Here is a 24,288-nt window from a genome sequence, read left to right as displayed (position 1 = left end):
GGAGCTTTTCCTAGCAACACTGAAGTGAATCCAAAGGAACAATGCAAGGCCATCACACTTAGGAGTGGAAAAGAAATAGAGAGGTCACCATTGAAGGAGAGCAAGTCCACCCCTACAGCTGTGAACATTGGCCAAAGCAAGAATAAAGTAGAAGAAGATGAGATTGTCAATAATACACTAGAGGAGACCGACTTTGCTCCTACAATTTCATTTCCTGACAATCCTCCTATTCTTGCTCCTCCACTTCCTTACCCTCAGCGTTTTCAAAAGCAAAAACTAGATAAGCAATTTTCTAAGTTTTTGGATATTTTTAAGAAAATTCACATAAATATTCCTTTTGCAGATGCCTTGGAACAAATGCCAAATTATGTCAAATTCCTGAAGGACATTATTTCCAAGAAGAGAAGGTTGGAAGAGTTTGAAACAGTGAAGCTTTCTGAAGAATGTAGTGCCATTCTTCAAAAGAAATTGCCTCAAAAATTAAAAGATTCGGGGAGTTTTACTTTGCCTTGCACTATTGGAAATTCATTTTTTGATAAAGTTTTATGTGATCTTGGTGCTAGCATTAATCTTATGCCACTTTCTGTTTGCAGGAAATTAGGATTTGAAGATATGAAGCCTACAACAATTTCTTTGCAACTAGCGGATCGGTCCATCAAGTATCCACGTGGAATCATAGAAGACGTATTGGTAAAAGTGGATAAATTTATCTTCCCTGCTGATTTTGTGGTGCTAGACATGGAAGAAGATGAAGAAGTCCCACTAATTCTTGGCCGACCATTCTTGGCTACGGGAAGAGCTTTGATTGATGTTCAAAAGGGTGAGTTAACATTGAGAGTTAACAAGGAAGAGGTTTTGTTCAAAATTTACCAAGCCATGAGAATTCCAGAAGAGCCAAGCACTTGCTTCCGGGTTGATGTCATTAAGCAAGGTGTGGAAAAGCCCTTTAAAGAAGATGCACCAGCCAATCACCTAGAACGAGCCTTGCAGCAGGATACATCACTTACCAATGAAGTGGAGAGGAACTGTACACTTATTCCTCTTAGAGATCCCGATTGATGAAGATTGAAAAGTCTGGCTGTAGACTTTAAAACAAGCGCTTATGGGAGGCAACCCATAGATCTATCTTTTACTCTTTCATTTATTTTATTATCTTTGTTTATTTAAGTTTTAATAAATTGGTTTTCGATGCAGGTTTATTTAGCATGAATAAAGAGCTGGAAAATTTAAAAACCTCGGAAGATTCATCATGCAACCAGGGAAGTTCCTTTATTTCTTCAATCCTTTTTACTTTTGCATAACAATGAGGACATTGTTTAGTTTAAGTTTGGGGGTGTAAACTCCTATAATCATTTGATCCTCTTGTTTTCTAAGTCTTGGGTTGTTGATGGGTTGTTTGAGTCTCTTACCAAGCATGCATTGGAGTAAGATTGAATTCTCTATGACTCTGAAATTTGTGATTGAAGATGGTTTTGAGAAAAATTTTCAAAAATTTCTTTTATGTCAAGTGAAGTTTTGTGGGTACTTTGGTTTAAATCTTTGACCTTGAACACAATTGAGCACATAGTCATTTTTCTCTTATTCCATTTTACTTATGAAGAGAAGAAATTGAATTAATTGAAAGAGGGAGGTTCGATTTTGCTTTACTCTAGAATCCGTTGATGGGTCCTTGAGGCGAAATCCTAGTTGAGACCAAATATTAGAGAAATGATCTAGGCATTTCTTTGGCATAACCAAAAAGCTTTCCCAGCCGTCCTAAATGTCATGCCATCATTACATGGTGTGTTTCCATAGTCAACCCCCTTGAGCCTTCATGAGCCTTTATTGATTCTTAAAACTACATAAACCATGCCCGCTCTAAGCCTGAAAAACAATGAATCTACCGTTGATAGTTTGAGAAAATACTTTGGTGGAGAGTTACATTTAAAAGAGAAAATTGGTTTCATGATGAATAGTATTATGTTTGCTCTATTTGATCAAAGAAAAAGAAGAAGAAGAAAGGAAGTGATTAAAAAAAAAAAAAAAGAGAGAAAAAGAAAAGAAAAGAAAAAGAAGTCGTCAAGCGGAAAGTGAATTACCTCAAATTTTGTTAAGGGAAGTGTTGGTATTACATCAGTGATTACAACAATAATAATGCCACAAGTATGAGCATATTGCCAAGAAAGAGCTATGATTTGAATCATGTGAGTTTCTCTTTTAATGTTCTTTTCACTAATTATTTTCCCAGTTTGATTTAATTTCCCATATCCAGTTCTTTCTTAACCCTCACCCTGTGGCCTATCATTACAACCTTAATAAAGACCTTTTGATCTTTGATTTTGGTGTTGACTACATTAGTGGAGAGGATTTCTGAAAATTGGACTTATGGGGTTAAGTTTTAAGAGAATTCTTCTGATTTTGATTGTTCTACTTTTATCTGAGTTTGCAGGTGGTTTGAGGTTAAATTGACTATATCACACACACACTCAAGGTCTTAGCTTTAGGTTGAAGTAAACGCCTAACTCTTGCTTGACAAATTGCAAAATTTTTGATTGATTTTCTTGCTATCTTTGATGTTAAAAGAGTAAGATACTAGAGATGAAATCTAAATTCATAAAAGCTTGGTGAGTGATGATACTTCTCTTTGGGGTCGAGTTGATATTGCCTAAACTATCATTTGTTTTTTCTTTTTGTTTGAGGACAAACAAAGTTGTAAGTTTGGGGGTATTTGATGACTTGCAAAATTTCATATTGCAGATTTTACAAGTTCGCTCGAGCGGAGGCTTTTGGCCGCTCGAGCAAATTCAGGCAGATTCAAACGCTCGACTGCCGCTCGACAGGGAGCTCGAGCGGGTTGATGAAAAACGAAGATCGCTCGAGCAGAGACATTAGCCGCTCGAGCGAAATCAGGTAGAGTCGAACGCTCGATGTGCACTCGATAGGACGCTCGAGCGAAATCAGGCAAAGTCGAACGCTCGACGCGCGCTCGACACCCCGCTCGAGCGAACATCGTATTTTGACAGATTTTAGGTTTTCTGCCGTGGGACCATATAAAAGCCATTTTTCACTCTAGAGCCGCAAGTTTTGACTGGAGAACACTCTTTGGGAGAGAAAAACATAGCTAGAGGGATTCAAATCATTTGTTTTGGAGACGGAATTCCAATTTATTGCACGTACGTTGGATTCATACACGAGCACGGACGGGAGAAAAGCGTTGAATCGTTCCCTTGAGCTTTTGACGACGAGTTGAGGCTGCAAGGAGGATTTTTCAGTGTTTATTTTCTTCTTCCCATCTTCTCAGAACAATTATGGTGAATTTGTTTATGTTGAATTCCATTTCTAGCATGAGCTAAATTTTCTTTATTCTAGGAAAACGATGTAACCTATTTCCGAACTATGCTTGTTTGTCCATGCTAATTTAATGCAATTCTCTCTTTGTTTATCTGATTTAATCTGAGTTTAATACTTCTAATTAACTGGCCATTGATTAGATGATTATTAATCTTGTGATTTGCTATCGAAAGAGGGAATCATAGGGTAGATCTTGGATATTTCAGCATAGGTAAGTATAGAGATCAAAAGACTTGTATGAACCTGTGTAGTAATTAAATCATTGGTCTTATTGCGTTCTTGATTATTTAATTTGCATACTCTTGTGTGAATTGATAAACTAGAATCACTTCCAATTGACTATCGAAAGAGGCTTTTGGATGAATTAGATATTTGCTAATAGACAAAAGAGGTTTAAGTTAAATTAGCTGGATGAGAAAAGTATAGTGAAGAATTATGGTGAAATCGATTTCCTAGAAGTTTTCTTCCCTATTGAATTTGATCTTTGAAAGTCAGTTTTATTTTCTTTGCTTATTTCTCTTTGAGTTGATCTAGTTTTATTTGCAACTACAAAAACCTTAGCGATTCCTCTAGATAAAATTGAGATTAGTATAATTTTGGTATTTGGCAAGAGTAAGGTACCAATCCCTGAGGACGATACTCTTCTTACCACTTTATTATAAAACTACGATACTGTGCACTTGCAGTTTTGCACCGGTCAGTGAAGTTTGTCATTCCCTCAGATGAGCATTCCCACATCAGAGAACTTTCCTGTGCGAGGTGTATTTACTCGGGGGAGGTTTGTCATTCCCTCAAGGGAGCATTCCCACGCTGGAGAGCTTTCCGATGCAAGGTGCACTTCCTCGGGGGAGGTTCATTCATTCCCTCATGAGAGTTTTGAAGTGACTGCAATTGGAGACTAGTTTTGCAGGCTTCCTAAAAGAGACTTACCATTCTTATTAACCAATAGGAAAAATTAGATTTACAGAAACAAAAAAGACATGAGGTAGGCCTTGGTTGTCCTTTCCTCTTAGCATGCGCCCCTTCTCCCCCCTCCTAGCCGAGATGGCTCGTGTCCTGATGGGAGCTTGTCGCGGCTTCATGAGTGGTGCATGCTCGTGCTGGGTGTCGCTCCTCTAGCGGTGGATTTAGCTCTTTCATGTAGCACTCTCGTGCCAAGGTCTGCTTTCGTCGGATCTCCTCAATTCCTCGAACTGTAAGAAACTTAACCTTCAGGTGATACGTGTAGGTGATGGCCCTCAGCTTGTTGAGCGTTGGACAGCCGATGATGGTCTAGTAATAAAAGGGAACCTTCACTATCAAAAAGTTGACCATGACTAAGGAGATGCAGGGCCGATTGCCCACCAAGACTGATAGGGCGACTAAACCTGCTGGTTGAACTGTTTCCCCAGAGAAACCTTTGAGAGGCGTTGGGGCCGACTGAAGTTGAGTCACGTCTATCCCCATGAGAGTGAACACCTCCTAGAATAAGATGTCCACAGAACTGTCGTTGTCAATGAGGATCCTCCGGGTTGTGAAGTTGGCGATTTTCATGTTGACTACCAGTGCATCGTCATGCGGATAGAGCAGCCTTCCTCATTGGCTTCTCCAAAGGAGATCACAGGAGCGAGTTCAGTTCTGAGGTACTTTGTGGGGCAATAGGAGGGAGTGTAGACTTCACGGTACCAGGCTTCTCTAGCATGGGCTTTCCTCCCGGATGAAGTTGCCCCTCCATTGACGAACCCTCCTATGATGGTGCGAATCTCACCTACGATCTGTTAAAGGGGATGGCGTGGTGGTTCACACTCGATGTCCCTTCACCTTGAGCTCTCTTGCCTTCCCTGCTAGTACTCTCTGGCAGGGCTCATTTCCTGGGAGTGTCTTATCCATGGCCACTCCCGCTGCTAAAAAGGGGGATACATCGGTGGAGCGTGGCCTTTTCGAGGTGACTGGCACTGTCCAGTATTGTGGGAAGTTGTTCAGTGGTGGGTGCAGATGTTGGGTGCAGTAACATCGTTCCTTCGAGGTTGGCTACTTCTCCTCCTTTGTGACAGTGAATGTCAAGCGATCGTGCCTATGCAGTGCGCCTCTCGCGGCAGGCTCTTCCTTACTAGATTCCTACTGTTTATGCTTCGTCTTCTCCCAGGTGTGACCTTTGGTCAAGGCCTTTCCCTTCTTCTATGCCCCCTCCATCTCCAGTCGTTTGGGCTCGGTCAGGGCATGAAGGGCATCTTCGACGTTGATGAAGTTGTCTGCTTGATCCATAAATTCTCAGAGAGTCGTGAGGGTCTTCTTTGCCAACTCCGCCATGAATGCCGATTGGGGCCAGACTCCTCCGAGCACTGCTTCCAACGTAATTTTCTCATCCTAGTCATCCGCGATCATTTGCTTCTTATTAAACCTGGCTAGATAAGCTTTTACGCTCTCATTTTCTCTTTGCTTGATAGTGAGGAGGAAAACAGTTGGGCGTCTTCTTCTCTAGCTAGCCATGAAATGGGTGAGGAATAGGCACGCCAGCTCATCAAAGTTCTCGATGGAACCAGGTGTTAAGGAGCCGAACCAGGTTCTCGCAGGTCCCTTCAGGGTCAACAAGAAGGCCTTGCAAGCCACTTCTCTGGGAAACCCATGCACTGTCATGTGGGCCTTGAATGTCTTGAAGTGCTTGACTGGGTCTCAGGTCCCATCATACATTTCCATGGGTGGGACCTGGAACTTTGGTGGCAACGAGATCGCCATCACCTTTGCGCTGAATGGCAAGCCCATGCTAACTAGTAGTTGATCTACTGTGGACGAGCTCTCAATTTTTCTCCTTACCTCTTCATATTTTCCTTGGAGGTTACGCAGCTCATCCTGCAATATTTTCTTTATTCCATGACATTGTCGCCCTCCTCTTCCCTTCTAGATTCCTTGTGTTCGATGGCATTGGGGCCTTCCTGATGCCCCGACTTGCAGAAGTCGTCCTTGAGGGCCTAATTTTCTTCCCAAAGGACATTCACCTCATTAGTTAGCCTTTTAAAGTGCTACTCCATAGAAGCCAACCTCGCTTCCTCATCGATTGAGAACGGGTCCTTGCAAGCATACGAAGGACACGATTGACTTCAAAATTTGTTGAATCCCACAGATGGCGCCAACTTTAAACGTCATGTTTCGTACACCTTTGAGTAGGGCTGCTCAGCAGTCTGGGCCTTCACTCGATCGATGTCCTGCAACAAGGAAAGCGGTGACTCTCGGTAGTCCAGGAAGCCTCCGATGCCTAAGTTAGTCTTTTTCTCTAAGAAAATGCTCTAAAGGAAAATGTAGAAGTCTAGTAACAATTTGCTATTAAGGATCGGTCCTTTTACCTCGTAATTATGGCGTCTCTTTATACTTGGCTCCTCAAGTCAGCAGGCCATACCCTGTGTTCTAGGAAAGAGGGAGGCCTTCCCAAAGACTCCACCGTCATGCTGTCTTTAATACGGCGTGGTCTCCTAGTGTTACTGCTCAATTACGTCCCTTCTTCTTCGTGTGTTTCTCTTCATTTTCTCCTACTGAGATTTCTCGTGCTGTTATTGCAACTTCCCATCACAATACGGGTAGTTGCCTCCTACCCATATGGGTTAGGGGCCCGCCCCAAGCTGCTAAGGGGGAGTCTCTCGCAGGCCCGGGTCGATGACTGCTTGACTCATGGGGCCTAGGAAAGGTGATAGGCTTGGGGTTGTTCGCATGAGCTTTGGGCCCCTAACGAAAATTTCTCATAACATGATGAATTGAGGAATTTTAAGTATTTTTTAAACATATTTAATCGTTGAGAAATAAATAAATAAATAAAAAACAAATTCGTGAATAGTCACTTCTTTAAACATTAAAAAAATAAAATAATATATATATAAGTAGACACATGATTTGGTGGATGTATTTGAGCCAGCATTTTCCTTTCTCAACGTGTCTACTAATTTAATATAAGCTAGGACCTCCTCCTCCTCCTCCTGATCATGGTCTTTCTGTCTTTTGATGATCTGCACTACTAGTCTACTAGTGTCGTTATGGCTGAAGAATATTCATGCTCATTTAGCATCTGATCTCTCTCTCTCTCTCTCTCTCTCTCTCTCTCTCTCTCTCTCTCTCTCTCTCTCTCTCTCTGTGGATCACTGATTTAATTGTTTTAAGTCAAGATCAATATTGCATGACATATATATATATATAGACTATGGAGAATATATAGGAACACAATTAGATAACTTGTCATGTATGATATACCAGTTCAACACACAACTTTTAAAAAACAAAATAAAAAATATATACGTGAGATCACAGCCTGATCTATACTGCTCACTTCCACCAACTACGTACATCACCCAAAATCTAACATATATATATATACATAGGAAGTTTAAACTGCTCCTGTACGTTTAGTGTCATATATGTCTTAAGGTTATATATTATATGTAACAGCTTAGAGTATTAAAGAATTTAGAGTAGGAAAGATTAATCCATATATATATATATATATAAAAGTCAAAGTTCTCACAAAAACTAGTGGTTCAATTAAATGATTTGGTCTTAGTTCTAAGCATGCAATAAATTAAGTTCTCCATGATATGCACCGGCCTGATGGCTGATATAGACTAAATGCTAACCAAAATATACATAAAGTAATAATGCAAAATCCCTCAAGCTTAAGAATATCCGAAGGTTGGACTCTACACTAATTACGAAGAAGGTATAGATATGCTTGGATTATACGGTCGAATTTGTTTCGATAAGGTCATTTTATTTTTTTCATATATTTTTTTAATTATTAAATAATATATATATATATATATATATATATATATATATATATCCAGACTCATTCTCGGGACACATCAATGATATCATCGAAATATCAAGCATGTTTTTGAAACGTAAATGATCCCAGATTGCAAATGCAAAGTCTCGACTCAGCCCAATTGAGCCCACCTAAAAATGGACCACCACAAACAGCCTACATAACAAAACATAGAAATCGACAATTAATTCGAAAATTTTAGAGTATCTTTGGTTTATCAGAAATTTTAATATTTTTATACTTTTTTTAAGATTATATTTTACACTGAAGTCTGTAAAAGTTTTAGTAAGAATGGGATTTAATTTTAAAAACGAAAATCGTAATTTGATGTTTCACAATTAAGTCAAGTATTATAAAATTTTTAATTTTTGGTACATCTCTAATAATTGTTAAAATAAACTATTTGAAATATGTCACGTAATTAAATATAATTACAATTGATAAAATCTAGAACTGATAAAAGTAAGATTACTTTCAGCTCTGACCTTCCTCAAGTTTATTTGAAAAATGGTAAATATGTTTGATTACATAAAATTATGTAATCAAGGAATTTCATCTCACATAATTATTATAAATTTTTAAAATTTTTACATAAAATATAATAAATAATTTAATTTTTTCAAATTTCTAAATAAAAATAATATTAAAAATATATATTTAAATAATATTTTATTCAATTTTTAACTATAATCTCGATTCAACTCCTCTCCTCCCAACCAACACCGGGCACAATTTTTATTTTTGTTCATGAAGCCAGACAACGCCGTTTTCAGATCAGGTTGGTTTCTTCTTCCTTCCCTCTATTTTCTTCCCCCATCCCCGACGGGTTTCTCTACTGCCTTCCCACTTAAATCTTCAATTTTTCCCTACACCCAGAAATCCCTCTCCCCGAATCCCACAATCCCAACAGTTTTAATGTCTACATTTTTGTATTGTGTTTCTTATCCTCTCACATTCAAACCCACAACCCATGGTCCCTGTCATCGTCCATACCACCCCCCCCCCCCCCCCCCCAAAAAAAAAAAAAAATTAATGTTCACAGCATGCATGCACATCCCTCTTCCATTGGCTGCGCACCACCTCAGCACAACGAGACCAAACTGAGGGCTACTGCCGCCCAAAGCCACCACACATGAATTCCTTCAAGCACGGCAACTCCAACCACCTGGCAAGGAGTTGCTTCATGTCGGAGACTCCATGAAAACAGCCCAGCCCTTCCTTCGTCACAACCATGCAACGAGAACCACCACCGAAACTCCGTCGTGCACAACCCAACCCAGCCTCTGTTTTCTTACACCCGTAACAGAGCACCCTAAAGCCATCCTTTGTCCTCCCTGAACGGACATCTCAACCACCAGTAATGCCACAGAAACCGCCGTTCTCCTCACGGTAAGCTGCTGTCGTCTCCTCCGTTTCTTCCCCTCATGCCTCCTCCTCTCTTCGTGTTTTTCTCATCACTCTCTCTCTCGCACTCCCTCTCTATCTCAGTGCCCTCCGAGTTACTTGCCGCCGTGTCCTTGCAGTCGTGCTAACACCTTACCTCCATCGAGCGCCTCCTTCTCGTTCGTATGAATTCAATCCGACCTTTTGCACACGGGTTGGCTGGAGGTAGTTTCATAAGTTTGTTTCTTTTATTTATCTATTTACACTTTTTTTTTTAAAAGAGACCATGCTTTGATAAATTTCCAGAAATATCACTGATTTTACGAGGCCTGTCTTTCCTTCAAATATATATATTTTTTTTTTTTTTTTGAAATGGTCTTTCCTTCAAATATTAAACTCTTGTTGCATGGACTTTGTTTTAAATACATGTTTTTATAAAGAAAATGAATGAGATTTAAATTGTATTATTTAGTATTAAATTATCTTTAAAGTTTAATTTTAAAAATAAATAGTAACTACGCAATTTCATATTTAAGTATTTAAAAATGTGTAAATTTGGATATTTACGGAAATTACATGTTTATATTTATAGGTGATGATTGATTTTCGTTTAGTATTGTTGTGGAAAAATTTTAAAAAATTAAAAAGTCCAAATAAGCAAGGTTGCTATGCTAGGTTTTACACGAATTATTGAGACTGAGGTTAACTTTTTAAAAATTTTGCATGTTTTTGTTATGAAATGAGAACTTGAAAAAAATACAGCCTCGGTAGTTTATTTGCCTTACTCATGAAATCAATATAACAAATGGATAATGTTTTCTGACATGTATTGTATAGACATTAGCTATATTTTGTTATGTTGTCTCTAAAATGTGAAAAAGAATGATATTGACAATTTGAAAATTTGTGTATTAATTTAGAAACATGCTCGGACTTTTGTTTTCAGAATGTGAGAACGATTTGAATATGTTTTAGTACTCTATTTTCTTTTGATATGGCATCTAAAAAACCTTTAGCATGGTGTACTGATTTTGTATATGACTCTGTCTCTACTCTATTATGCTCTGCTCTGTTTGGGTTGGTACAAACTCCTCTATCTTTGAGTGCAGCGATTTTGGAAGCAAGGTAGTTTATTTGTGATATTTCCTATGTGCACACTAAGAACTCCGAGAATAATAAGGAAAATATTTCACCCCTATCTTTGCCTGGTTTAGCTGCTGGAGTTAACACAACCCTACCACAGAAGTAAAACATGGTCTTTGCTTTGTGAGATATTCTGTTTTGATATGATGATGATGCTCAGATTATGTTGTACCAAAGTACTCTAGATTTTATATATCTTAAAATCATCGCTCTATTACTTTTGAAAATATATTTTGTTATATATGATAACTATGGAAAAATATTTTATTCTACATATTATACTTTGTAAATGATCATATTTCTACACTAGTATATGCCCTTTGCTTACTAAATTATTGATAACTCACTTTTTATTTTTACAATATTTTTCAGATGTTATTGATGACTCAGCTGGAAGTCAAGAATAGAAATTAAAGCTTGGTTAGTTATGAATAAAGTGTCGAGTACCTAAGGATACCAATATATTTAGAAGAGAATTTGAGTATTTAGAGTTCTTTATGTTATTCGGATCTATTGAGATTTATTTAAAATTTTAATCTATTATGTTAAGGTTATTAGAAGATTGTGGAGATAAAGATTTATGTTAATTGATCTTTTCATTTTGATGACTTTATAGAAGATTTTATTTATTAAGCTGATAAAGATAGATTTATGTCTATTTTGAAATATTTGGACATTTATTTATATTAGAAGACCCGATTATAGGTGACAAGTAGTAATTCTCCGACTCTCTCAGATACTGGACGTTACATTTTATCTATAAAAACAAAATAGGCTCATTTTGTTGGGTTTTATATCTTTTGCTATTTGGAAGTTTTTACATTACATACTATTTATATGACATAATTTAATTTGTAAAATTTATTGTTGAACCCAATGTTTCAAGATTTTTGTAATTATATATCTACACATGGATTTTAATGATAACAAATGAATTTAAAGAATAAATAAGTCAAGCTCAAGTTGTCTACACAATGGAGTCAAGCACATCAAGGAAACAAGCATGAGCAAGAAGGGAACAAGTTCATATTAAAGTTATAGAGTAATGTTGTAAATCTTTTCAAAATTTGAAATTAGGATTAAGGCTCAAAATTGATATTTTATCATAAAGCATTAAAATATATTTTCCACATGTGCATGAATATTTTGAAAATTAAATTTGAAAATTTTGAAAGATAATTGATTGTCATCTTTCACATGTGCATACATTGATTAAAGGATTGAATTTTGAAAATATTAAAGATGATTGATTGTCATCTTTCACATGTGCATATTTTATTTGAATATTTTCAAAAGTGATTGATGCTTTTTTTGATTTATATAAAAGGTAGATGATTTTGTTTGAAATATTTGAAAAGTAAAGTGTGTTCCTTTTGTCATATGTAAAAAGTAAAAGATTAGGTTTGAATTTTTTGAAAAGTGAAGTGTGCTCCTTTTGTCATATGTCAAAAGTAAAAGATTAAGTTTGATTTTTTTGAAAAGTAAAGTGTGCTCCTTTTATCACATGTCAAAAGTAAAAGATTAGGTTTGAAATTTTTGAAAAATGAATGATATTGTCTTTGACAATTGAAAAAGAAGAACCTTTTATTTGAATTTTTTGAAAAAGTGAATGATGTTGTTTTTGACATGTGAATCTTTTTAAATTTGAATATGAGATCTCATATGTCTATAAATAAATCATTTGAGAGCTTCACATTCACAACATTCAGAGCATACAACATTCATTCAAAGCTTTCATTCTCTCTTCTCTAAGCATTGAGCCTTAATTCTTATTCATTTTGATAAATATAGTTTGTACTGTATTGTTCTTATTCCACCCATTGAGGAGTATTTTCTGATAATCTACCCACTATCAGCTCTTGTATCAGTAAAAGGGTATGTATAACCCTTGTGCGTGTAGAAAGTGTTCTACACAGGGAATAGCTGAATCACCACGTGTAAGGTGATTGTAAGTGTAGAGGGTGTTCTACACGGATCCTTTGTAGCGGTGTTGTTCAAAAGTATAATAGGTTTCAATCTCCACCTGAAAGAGGTTAAATAATGAATTTGAAAATCCTCAAGGGGTAGCTTGAGGCGAGGACGTAGGCAGTGGGGCCGAACCTCGTTAACATACTGAGTTTGCTTCTCTCTTACCCTTACTCTTTATATTTATTGCTATTTCGTATTTTGTTTATATTTTATATTGTATATTTGATTTATAATTGTTATTTTTTTTAATACAACTCAATTCATCTCCCTCTTGTGTTAGTCATCTGGGCAACAATTGGTATCAGAGCTAAGAGCTCTATTATAAGATTAACTATCTTTTGAGTCAAGATCTTATGGCTAACATTGCAGTTTCATTTGGTGAAGGTCAATCTAGCAGTAGGCCTCCACTATTTTGTAGAGACGATTACTTATTCTGAAAAATTAAAATGAGAATATTTCTTCAGGCTCAAGGTCGAGAAATCTGGAAATGTATTGTAAATGGACCTTATATTCCAACAAAAGTGGTTCATGGAGTAAAAGTTAAAAAGGAAGAAAAAGAGTTTGATCGTGAAGACGATAGACTTTATACTTTGAATTTAACTGCTATGAATTTATTATCTAATGCTCTAAATGGAAATGAGTTTAATAGAATAATCACTTCTGCTACGGCAAAAGAAATTTGGGATAATTTGGAAGTTACTTATGAAGGAACTTCGCAAGTCAAGGAATCAAAAATTTATATTCTTACTCATGAATATGAAATGTTTAAGATGAATGATGATGAATCTATTTCTAGTATGCACACTCATTTTACTAACATCATAAACAGCTTGATAGCTCTTGGCAAAGTTTATTCCAAGGTGGAGATAGTAAGAAAAATTCTCAACTCTCTACCAAAACGTTTGGAATCAAAAGTGACAGAGATTCTTGAAGCTAGATATCTCAAGAAGCTCGAAGTGAATGAACTCATTAGGTCACTTATCACCCATGAGTACACATTGAAAAGAAGAGAAGAAGCAAGAAAGCCAAAGAAGAGCTTGGCACTTAAAGCTGTTCCTCATGAAAGTGAAAGTGATGAAGATGAGGAAAATGAAGACAAAGATGAAGAAGTTGCGATGATAACAAGAAGAATTCAGAGGTTCTTAAAGAAAAATAATACTCTTTCGAGGAAATCTTTCAAAAAGTTTTTCAAGAAAGATTCAGTAAAAATGACACTTTAATTTGTTATAAATGCAATAAGCCTGGTCATATCAAGACAGATTGTCCTCTACTAAAGAAAGATCGAAACAAGAGCAAGAAAGCAATAAAAGCTACATGGGATGATAATTCAAGTAGCTCAGATAGTGAAGCAAGCAATGAAAAATAGCAAATTTTTGTCTTATAGTTAAAGATGACATTGAGGTAACAAATCTTGATAATATTGAAAATTATTCATATGAAGAATTACAAAATGTTTTAGAAGAGGTATATGAGAAATTTGAAAAATTAGGTATTAAGTATACTGCTTCGAAAAAGAAAAATTCTTCTTTAACAAATGAAATTGATATTTTAAGAAAAGAAAGTATCATTTTGAAAAATGAAAATCTTAAGTTGAATAAGAAGAAAATTAATTTAGAAAATATTGTTGAAAACTTTACGAATGGAAAAAGAAATTTTGAAAAACTTATTGGTAGTCAAATATGTGTTTTTGACAAGGCATGCTTGGGATATATGCCAAAACAAAAATACAAACCTTATAAAAATTTCTTTGATAATCCTTCTACATCAAAGACCAATATTCAAAATTCTTTTCATAAAAATAATTTTGTCAAAAAGAGATATTATTATAATCATTCAAGTTTTTCATATATGTCACACGCTATTTGCAATTTCTGTAATAGAAATGGTCATAATTATCATACTTGTCCTATTAGAAGAAATCATACAATGACTATTAGGGCCATATGGGTACCTAAAAATCTTGTTTCTTTTAATACTAATAAATAAAGGACCCAAAGAACTTGGGTACCAAGAAAAATCATTTTAATTATTTTTATAAGTATGCATGAAGTCATCCACAAGCAAAAATAAATAATTTTTAGATAGTGGATGTTCAAGACACATGACGGGAGACAAAACTAAGTTCTTTGATTTTAGATCTAGAAAAGAAGGACACGTGACATTTGGAGACAACTCGAAATGGAAGATTGTGGGAATAGGTAAAATTGGTAATGAATTTTCTCTCATAATTGAATATGTTCTACTTGTTGAAAGTTTAAAACATAATCTTTTGAGCATAAATCAATTATGTGATAAACGATCTACAGTTACTTTTAAAATGGATAAGTGCATTATTTTGAATGATCATAATTATAATATTTATTTTATTGCTTTTAGAAGCAACAATGTTTATACAATCGATTTTGAAGAAATTACCTCACAAGATGCAATTTGTTTTTCAACTCAAAATGAAACTAATTGGTTATGGCATAGAAGACTAGGTCATGTCAACATGGAACTTATTTCCAAACTTTCAAAAAATGATCTTGTGAGAGGTGTACCAAAAACATATTTTCTTAAAGATAAAATTTGTGATGCATGCCAATTTGGTAAACAAACAAAAACTTCTTTTAAAACCAAGAAACATATTTCCACTACTAGACCATTGCAGCTGATACACATGGATCTTTTTGAACTAAATAGAGTTGCAAGTTTAGGAGAAAAATATTATTCATTTGTTATTGTTGATGATTTCTCTAGATATAATTGTGTCATCTTTCTTGCTCATAAAGATGAGGCACATAATGCTTTTACCAAGTTATGCAAGAGAATTCAAAATGAAAAGGGTTATACTATTTCAAGTATCCGAAGTGATAGAGGAAAAGAGTTTGCTAATAAAAATATTGAAACATTTTGTGATGAAAATATTTTTGTGCATAATTTTTTTGCTCCTCGAACTCCTCAACAAAATGGGGTAGTAGAGAGGAAAAATAGATCTCTTCAAGAGATGACAAGAACAATGATCAATGAGAACAACTTGCCTAGTTATTTTTGGGCCGAAGCGGTAAGTACTGCATGTTATGTTATAAATAGAGTTATGCTAAGGTCTAAATTAGATAAAACCCCCTATGAGCTTTGGAATAAGAAAAAGCCCAACATTGGTTACTTTCATGTATTTGGATGCAAATGTTTTATTTTAAATGACAAGGATAATATAGGCAAGTTTGATGCAAAATTTGATGAAGGTATTTTTCTCGGGTATTCTACTAATAGTAAAGCTTATAGAGTATTCAATAAAAAGACTTTAACTGTACAATAATCTATGCATGTAATATTTGATGAATCTAATTCTCTACTCTCCAAGAAATCTATTGATGAAGAAACAGGAGGTATAAATAATACGGAAAATCTCAATCTCAACAAAGAGAACACAATAGAAGAAGTTTAACATGGAACCATCAGGAAAGATCATCAAAATTTAATACAAGATGCAACCAAATAGTAGAAATTTGTAAAAGATCATCCAGTGGAACAAATTTTGAGAGAACCTTCACGAGGTGTAAGTACTCGATCATCTCTTAGAAATATTTGCAATCATACTGCTTTTCTATTTCAGATTGAACCCAAAAATATTGATGATGCACTTCTCGATGAATCTTGGATTCTAGCTATGCAAGAAGAGTTGAATCAATTTGAAAGAAATAATGTTTGGACACTTGTTCCTAGACCCAAAAATCATACTATTATTGGAACAAAATGGATTTTTAGAAATAAGAAAGTTGAGTCCAGAGTCATTACTAGAAATAAGGCTCGACTTGTAGCCCAAGGTTTTAGGTTTTAATCAAGAAGAATGAATCGATTATGATGAGATATATGCACCAGTCGCAAGATTAGAAGCTATTCGAATGCTACTTGCATATGCTTGTTATAAATATTTCAAACTTTTTCAAATGGATGTTAAAAGTGCTTTGTTAAATGGTTTTATAAATGAAGAGGTATATGTTGAGCAACCTCCAGGTTTTGAAAATCATATTTTTCCAAATCATGTTTTCAAATTCACAAAAGCACTATATAGACTTAAACAAGCTCCTAGAGCTTGGTACGAGAGACTCAATGGTTTCTTAATTGAAAAAGGTTTTTCAAGAGGAAAAATCGACACAACTCTTTTCATTAAATATGAAAATGATGATATTTTTTTGATTCAGATTTATGTTGATGATATAATATTCGGTGCTACTAATGAAAATATGTGTCAAGTTTTGTTAAGACTATGCAGGAAGAATTTGAGATGAGTATGATGGGAGAACTTACATTCTTTCTCGGATTGCAAATTAAGCAAGCAAAAAATGGGACATTCATCAATCAATCAAAATATATTAAGGAATTACTGAAAAAGTTTGGGATGGAAGGTACTAAGGAAATTGAAATACCAATGAGCCCATCAACTAAACTTGATAAAGATGAATCCGGTAAACCAGTTGACTCGAAAATATATCGAGGTATGATTAGTAGCTTATTATATTTAACAACAAGTAGACCAGATATTATGTTTAGTGTGTGCTTATGTGCACGCTTTCAATCATTTTCAAAAAAATCACATTTAATTGCAGTAAAACGCATTCTTAGATATCTTAGTGGTACAATTAACCTAGGGTAAGCACATATCTTTCGATCTAATCAGCTACACAGATGCAGATTATGCTGGCTGCAAAATAGATAAAAAAGCACTAGTGGAGTATGTCATTTCTTAGGTCATGCACTAGTTTCCTGATTTAGTAAAAAATAAAATTCTGTTGCACTATCTACTGCTGAGGCAGAATATGTTGCTGCGGGTAGTTGTTGTGCTCAAGTTCTTTACATTAAGCAACAACTTGAAGATTTTAAACTCATGTATAATCACATTCCAATCAAATGTGATAATATAAGTGCTATAAATCTTTCAAAGAACCCAATACAACATTCTAGAACTAAGCATATTGAAATAAGATATCATTTTCTTTGAGATCATGTACAGAAAGACGATATAGTACTAGAGTTCACAAATACACACGATCAGTTAGTAGATATTTTCACAAAACCTTTACCAGAAGATAGATTATGTATGATCAGAAGAGAAATCGGTATGATGCATGCTATGAATATCTCTTAAACGATAGACCAGAGTCAATAAAAATAAAAGAGAGATTTTTTAAATACTTTTACATAAACTTGAGATTCTTAACCTCATGTTTGAGACGCTCATTCTCTTCATACAATATCATGTCATTCTTATCCATGGGAACTGGCAAGCGAAATGAAAAATGTAATAAAGATTTCAACTGTTTATTTTTTTGCCGAATGATTCCTTCCCTTGTGCGAGACTCTTGAACAATTCGTTGAAATACAACAATTTGTTCTTTGAGTTTTTCAACTTCATGATTTCTGGCTTGTAGCCCCTGGAAAAAAGCAACAATAGAGGAAGAGTAGCGAGTCCCAATACTCACCAAGTCATAGATAACATCAGAATCTGACTTATTAGTCAGATTATTATTTTCCTGCTGCAACATGACACCAATAGCAGCTGCATAAAGGATAGGAGATTGAGGTACTGAATGCCTCATGGATGGATCTAGATAAATGTTAAAAGAATAAGCCATTGAGAATAGAATAGAAGGCTTAAAACGAGAATGTTGAAAGAATGCAGATGAGTTATAGAGATGAGAATGAAACTTGATGCAGATTGGATGAACTTTAAGACTAATTTTATAGAGATAGCATAAAGAACCAGACGAGCTATCATCCAAGTCAAAGAACAATTTGATTTTTTTCCGATCGGTGAAAATGACATTTTTTAGAAACTCGGAGCGTTCAATCTCGTTTATCAACAACATCAGGCAATTTTTTCAAATTTCCAGCCACACTTGTCGGGTCACGGACGGATTTTTTTTCAACTATCTACAGTTTACGCACCGTTTTCTTTAATCCATTTATTTGCTGCAGATCCTTTTTAATGATGTTAAAAGGGGGAGAAGTGTTAGATTAGAATATTAACATTGTTTGAATTGCTAAACTTGTTATGTATGCTTGAAAAACTAACGCACATTCTCAGGAGGAGCTTAAGTATTAATACAAACTTCAGGTTCTATCAAGTATTTGTCATCATAAAAAAGGGGGAGATTGTTGAATCCAATATTTCAAGATTTGTATAATTATATATCTACACATGGATTTTGATGACAATAAATGAATTCAAAGAATAAAGAAGTCTCAACCTCGAGTTGTCTACATAATGGAGTCAAGCACATCAAGAAAACAAGCATGAGCAAGAAGGGAACAAATTCACGTTAAAGTTATAGAGTAATGTTGTAAATCTCTTCAAAATTTGAAATTAGGATTAAAGCTCAAAATTGATATTTTATCATAAAGTATTAAAATACATTTTCCACATGTGCATGAATATTTTAAAAATTAAATTTAAAAATTTTGAAAGATGATTGATTGTCATCTTTCACATATACATACCTTGATTAAAGGGTTAAACTTTGAAAATATTAAAAATGATTGATTGTCATCTTTCACATGTGCATGTTTTATTTAAATATTTTCAAAAGTGATTGATACTTTTTTTGACTTATGTAAAAGGTAGATGATTTTGTTTGAAATATTTGAAAAGTAAAGTGTGCTCCTTTTGTCATATACAAAAAGTAAAAGATTAGGTTTGAATTTTTTGAAAAGTAAAGTGTGCTCCTTTTGTCACATGCCAAAAGTAAAAAATTAGGTTTGAAATTTTTGAAAAATGAATGATATTGTCTTTGACAATTGAAAAAGAAGAACCTTTTATTTGAATTTTTTGAAAAAATGAATGATGTTGTTTTTGACATGTGAATCTTTTTAATTTGAATATGAGGTCTCATATGTCTATAAATAGATCATTTGAGAGCTTTACATTCACAACATTCAGAGCATACAACATTCATTTAAAGCTTTCTTTCTCTCTTCTCTAAGCATTGAGCCTTAATTCTTGTTCATTTTGAGAGATATAGTTTGTACTGTATTGTTCTTATTCCACTCATTGAGGAGTGTTTTCTGATAACCTACCTACTATCAGCTCTTGTATCAGTAAAAGGGTATGTATAACCCTTGTGCGGGTAGAAAGTGTTCTACACAGGAAATAGTTGAATCACCACGTGTAAGGTGATTGTAAGTGTAGAGGGTGTTCTACACGGATCCTTTGTAGCGGTGTTGTTTAAAGGTGTAATAGTTCTTATTCCACTCATTGAGGAATGTTTTCTGATAACCTACCCACTATCAGCTCTTGTATCAGTAAAAGGGTATGTATAACCCTTATGCGGGTAGAAAGTGTTCTACAAAGGAAATAGTTGAATCACCACGTGTAAGGTGATTGTAAGTGTAGAGGGTGTTCTACACGGATCCTTTGTAGCGGTGTTGTTTAAAGGTGTAATAGGTTTCTATCTCCACCTGAAAGAGGTTGAATAGTGAATTTGAGAATCCTCAAGGGATAGCTTGAGGCAAGGACGTAGGCAGTGGAGTTGAACCTCGTTAACATACTGAGTTTATTTCTCTCTTACCCTTACTCTTTATATTTATTTCTATTTCGTATTTTGTTTATATTTTATATTGTATATTTGATTTATAATTATTATTTTTTTTAATACAACTCAATTCACCCTTTTATTGTGTTAGTCATCTGGGCAACAATTATATTTAAAATTTATTATCTAAATCAAATTATGCCTTGTAATTGATGTGTTATATAAATGCATTCAATTATAATTATTCATATCTTAAAAACCCAAAACGACGTGGTTTCATGTATGTTAGTCAAAAGAATAGCGTCGTTTCACTCAGACCCCGCCCCAAACTAAAAACCTACCTCTCTCCGCCTCATCCTCCAAAACCCAAAAAATCTTATTACCATTTCTCAGAAAGAACAGTGTGACCCAAAGCCTCCTTATCAATGGCGACATTTACCGTCTCTCCCCTTCCTAAGATCCTAACCCCTCTTTCTCTGCCCAAAACCTCCAGTTTCACTTCGACTTCCACTCCCACCCCGCTGTCTCGTGTCCACTTCGGTTACCCTCGTTCGCTCTTGAACCTCTCCACAAAATCTCGGCCGTCTTCAAGCAGAGCAGCAGCCGTTGATGGGGACTATTCAGCCAAGAGAAGCAGTAGTGGTAGCAGTAGCGAGCCCAGGGAGACCATCATGCTCCCCGGATGCGATTACAATCATTGGCTGATTGTGATGGAGTTCCCCAAGGACCCTGCGCCCACCAGGGAGCAGATGATTGATACTTACCTCAATACCCTCGCCACTGTCTTGGGCAGGTCCATTCTGTTTTCTTGCTTTTCTTCTTGCTGATTTTCTGTGCTTTTCAGTTTGGTTGTTGAGAAAGCGTAGGGAGAGTAAATAAAAGTGGAGGGGAAACTTGGTTTATTTTTGTGTTCACTCCAATTTGAGCAGAGGTCTTTGATTTCTAAGGTTGAATTGAAGAATATGTGCGCTTTCAAACGGAGTTTATGAATATGGTTGAGGTTTGTTTCATGGGTCCTCTTTGCATGTGACTAAAATTCAAACACTAGTAAAAGTTACATTGGGTATATATTCAGAAAAAAGGTGATACTGAAATTATGGATGATTGGATGAGTGATATAGTTTTATTTCCAAGTGATCATCTTGAAGGTAATTTTCTGTTCTGAAATTAATTTTTTGATTTGTAACATGTAGAGGGAATGTTACTTCTCAAAACATAAAAATATGTAGAGGGAATGTTGCTTTTGAAATTCTATTGATCTTCGTATTGCTTGTCCATTTGATTTTTCCTCAAATTATTTAGTTGCTTTCCTACACCTTAAAGTCCCAATTTTTTTGGTTTTTGCATCGAAGGAAGATAATTATAGGCATGCCATTAAGATGCACATTCTAAATGGGGCTATTGGTAAATAAAAGTTATTATATTGTTGGAGGTAATTTTATACTTGCAGATGTAGTATTTGGCATCTATTCCATTTCCATTCTCCGACTAACATGGCATTTTCTTATTGTGTTAGCATGGAAGAAGCAAAGAAGAATATGTATGCTTTCAGTACCACCACCTACACTGGATTCCAGTGCACGGTTGATGAAGAAACATCTGAGAAATTCAAGGGTAGATCCCAATGTCAAGCATTTCTTCATGTTTACACTTCTTTTTAATTAGCACCGGGTGTCCGAAACAAAATCCCAACTTCTCCCGGGGTGCATACGCCCCGGGCATGGAGTTCCTACAATTATAACTTGGATAATTCAAGGGAAAATTCACCCTATCTGGAGCCTCTAGAAATTGTTTGCGCCCAAGGGTTTGAACCTTAGACCTAGAGAGAGCATACCACCAAGAACAATGCTTTTACCACTTGGGTCAACCGCTTTCTTGGTTCATTTGTTTGTGTTCTTTATTTTAAGATATCTTTGACTTCATCATTATAGGATTGCCTGGGGTACTCTGGGTGTTGCCAGATTCATACATAGACGTCAAAAATAAAGACTATGGAGGTGATTCATGTGCTTCATTCCTGGACTGAAAATTAGTTTGTTCTACTTCTATTTATCCTATTGATGCCATGATGATGTCTCCCATCTTTGTTTTGACTGTATTCTTTTTTCTGGTTCCTTTTAGGGGATAAGTATATCAATGGAGAGATAATTCCCTGCAAGTACCCTACTTATCAACCAAAACGTAGTGGATCAAAATATGAAAGTAGAAGGTACGAAAGGAAGAGGGATGGCCCCCCTCCAGAAAGAAGAAGACCCAGACAAGAGGCGTCTACTTCCGATTCTGCCTCTGGATGAGGAGGTACTGGGATTTTGTGTCATACTATGTTTTTTTTTTAGATTTATTCCAGACTTTAGATTTCTTACTGCTGCTATCAGAATTTTTCATCTCCATAGAAGATTTACCTGTAGGAGTACATTTTAGTACTTGATTTTGATTTCTCCCCACACATGATCAATTTTATTGCGTCGATCTGGATTAGTTTTTCTTTTTTAACTGTTAGTTTGAAGATTCCTTTCATGATTATCTAGTTATACTATTTTTTAAAGCTATTGTTGTCACAGGTTTTTAATGTTAGGTTTTAACGTTGGGTAAGAGCTTGATGGGGTAGTGCTGGTCTATATAATTCTTTACCGCATATCTGTAAACAATACTGTCGTGGATAGTTCAACATGAGGTTAGAAAAACATGCTTATGAAGTGTCTGGTCAGATGCATTGTTGCTGTATGTCTGCAAGATCGTCATCATTGTCTCAAGGAAGATGTAGCTTTGACGTATGAGTATGTTACAGGAAAGGGAATTTTAGTTAACTTCTACATGGTTGATATGAATTTGCTTATTGGGAACTATGCGGTTGGAACATTTTTTTGTGACATTAAATTTTCTCTCCTTTCTTTTATCTTTTTAACCTTATGAGCAATACTTTTTGATAATCACATAGGGTATCCTTTACATCTTGTAGGAATGGATCGTTCTTGCATTCTTGACTATTTTCAGACATTTAGGCTGCGTTTGGTTTCTTAACTCCTCTCAACTCATCTCATTCAATCAACTTTTCCAACTTCAAATATAATAAACAATGTGACTTTTTCAAATACCAAAATAATAATAATATTAAAAAATAATATTTTATTCAATTTTAAACTTTCATCTCAACTCAACTCAATATTCAAACCAGCTCTTAATAGAGATGAAGTGATTTTATATTTGTTTTCAAAGGTTCCGTCGGTAAATACTAATCCCATAAATGCGGTTGTCACTCAGTTCCTAATCAAGTCTTGTAAGTACATACAGATTCCTTTGTTGCAGCAGTTTACCTGTGAGGGTTGCAACTTGTTAGAAACATTTTGCCTTGGTACCAGATCTGACATAAACGAACTGTAAGGTTAGATCCGGATGAGTCTATTCAGGTTATGACGCTCAATTACCTTTGTGACAGAGTCCATTACTAGAGGTGGGCAAAACTTTCGGTGACTGACTCCGGTTCCCGTTGACATTTGCTTTGACTTTGACTCTGAATCTGGTGGAGTTAGAGAAATCGGAGTTTAGAGTCGGAGTTACTATGAAAATAATGGTTGAAGTTAGAGTCGGAGCCGTTATTGGCTCCGACGTTCGAACTTCAACTTCGACAAATAATTTTGAAAGTGATAACATATTTAATAATCTAAACAAGGATAAGTTCAAGCTGTGTTTGTTGACTTGGCCTATGACTTTGGTCTGAGTTGGAGCTCATAGTCGGGCTTTTCGACTCAAGTTGGAGTATAGTCCTAATTACCTACGCTAAATTGTCCAAGGGTGCAACCAACCTAATTTATTTGAATTAAGGCTCTGATTTGAACTAAACCGTTTATATATGTTCGTTTAGAACATAATGGAAATCAAACCTATGGCCGAGATAGTTGGTTTAAGGAACTACAGAATCGATTTTTTATTTTTTGCACGCTGCTTCTAAATTTCAAAGATAAGTACTAAATTTATAAATAGATTTTATAAAATAAAATTTATGAACTGACCTACATGAAATGGGCCACCACCCCCAAATTCTGAAATTTTCATTAATTTATTCAAAAGTTATGTAAAAAGAAAATAATAAAAATAAGTGTGTAATATACCACGAGACATGTGGCTAATGGTGGCTTTAGACTAAATAACAATCCCGTAAAGCCATAA

General features: G+C 35.2%; 1 protein-coding gene across 3 annotated transcripts; it reads left to right on the top strand.

Moving 5' to 3' along the window:
* Positions 1-20,449: 20,449 nt before the first annotated feature.
* LOC122279995 (multiple organellar RNA editing factor 9, chloroplastic-like) lies at positions 20,450-23,026 on the top strand. Of its 3 annotated transcripts, none has more exons than XM_043090931.1 (5): positions 20,452-20,914; positions 21,638-21,735; positions 22,053-22,118; positions 22,243-22,416; positions 22,683-23,026. In XM_043090931.1, the coding sequence occupies exons 1-4, from the start codon at positions 20,547-20,549 to the stop codon at positions 22,413-22,415; spliced, it is 705 nt and encodes a 234-aa protein (XP_042946865.1). In that variant the 5' UTR covers positions 20,452-20,546; the 3' UTR covers position 22,416; positions 22,683-23,026. The 3 variants fall into 3 exon arrangements, with proteins under 3 accessions (XP_042946866.1, XP_042946865.1, XP_042946864.1); XM_043090930.1 differs by having other exon boundaries at positions 20,453-20,914; positions 22,243-22,419; XM_043090932.1 differs by lacking the exon at positions 22,053-22,118 and having other exon boundaries at positions 20,450-20,914; positions 22,243-22,419.
* Positions 23,027-24,288: the final 1,262 nt, after the last annotated feature.

Source organism: Carya illinoinensis, chromosome 10 (assembly GCF_018687715.1).
Source record: "Carya illinoinensis cultivar Pawnee chromosome 10, C.illinoinensisPawnee_v1, whole genome shotgun sequence".
In the NCBI taxonomy this organism is placed as follows: Eukaryota; Viridiplantae; Streptophyta; class Magnoliopsida; order Fagales; family Juglandaceae; genus Carya; species Carya illinoinensis.
The sequence above is the reverse complement of the archived record's forward strand: the minus strand, read 5'-3'. Positions and strand labels throughout refer to the sequence as shown.

Bases quoted from the DNA above. Each gene is read 5' to 3' on its own strand.
- LOC122279995 (XM_043090931.1), top strand. From the start codon at position 20,547: ATGGCGACATTTACCGTCTCTCCCCTTCCTAAGATCCTAACCCCTCTT. The intron at 20,915-21,637 runs GTCCATTCTGTT...TTATTGTGTTAG, and splicing joins CTCGCCACTGTCTTGGGCAG to CATGGAAGAAGCAAAGAAGA. The intron at 22,119-22,242 runs GTGATTCATGTG...GGTTCCTTTTAG, and splicing joins CAAAAATAAAGACTATGGAG to GGGATAAGTATATCAATGGA.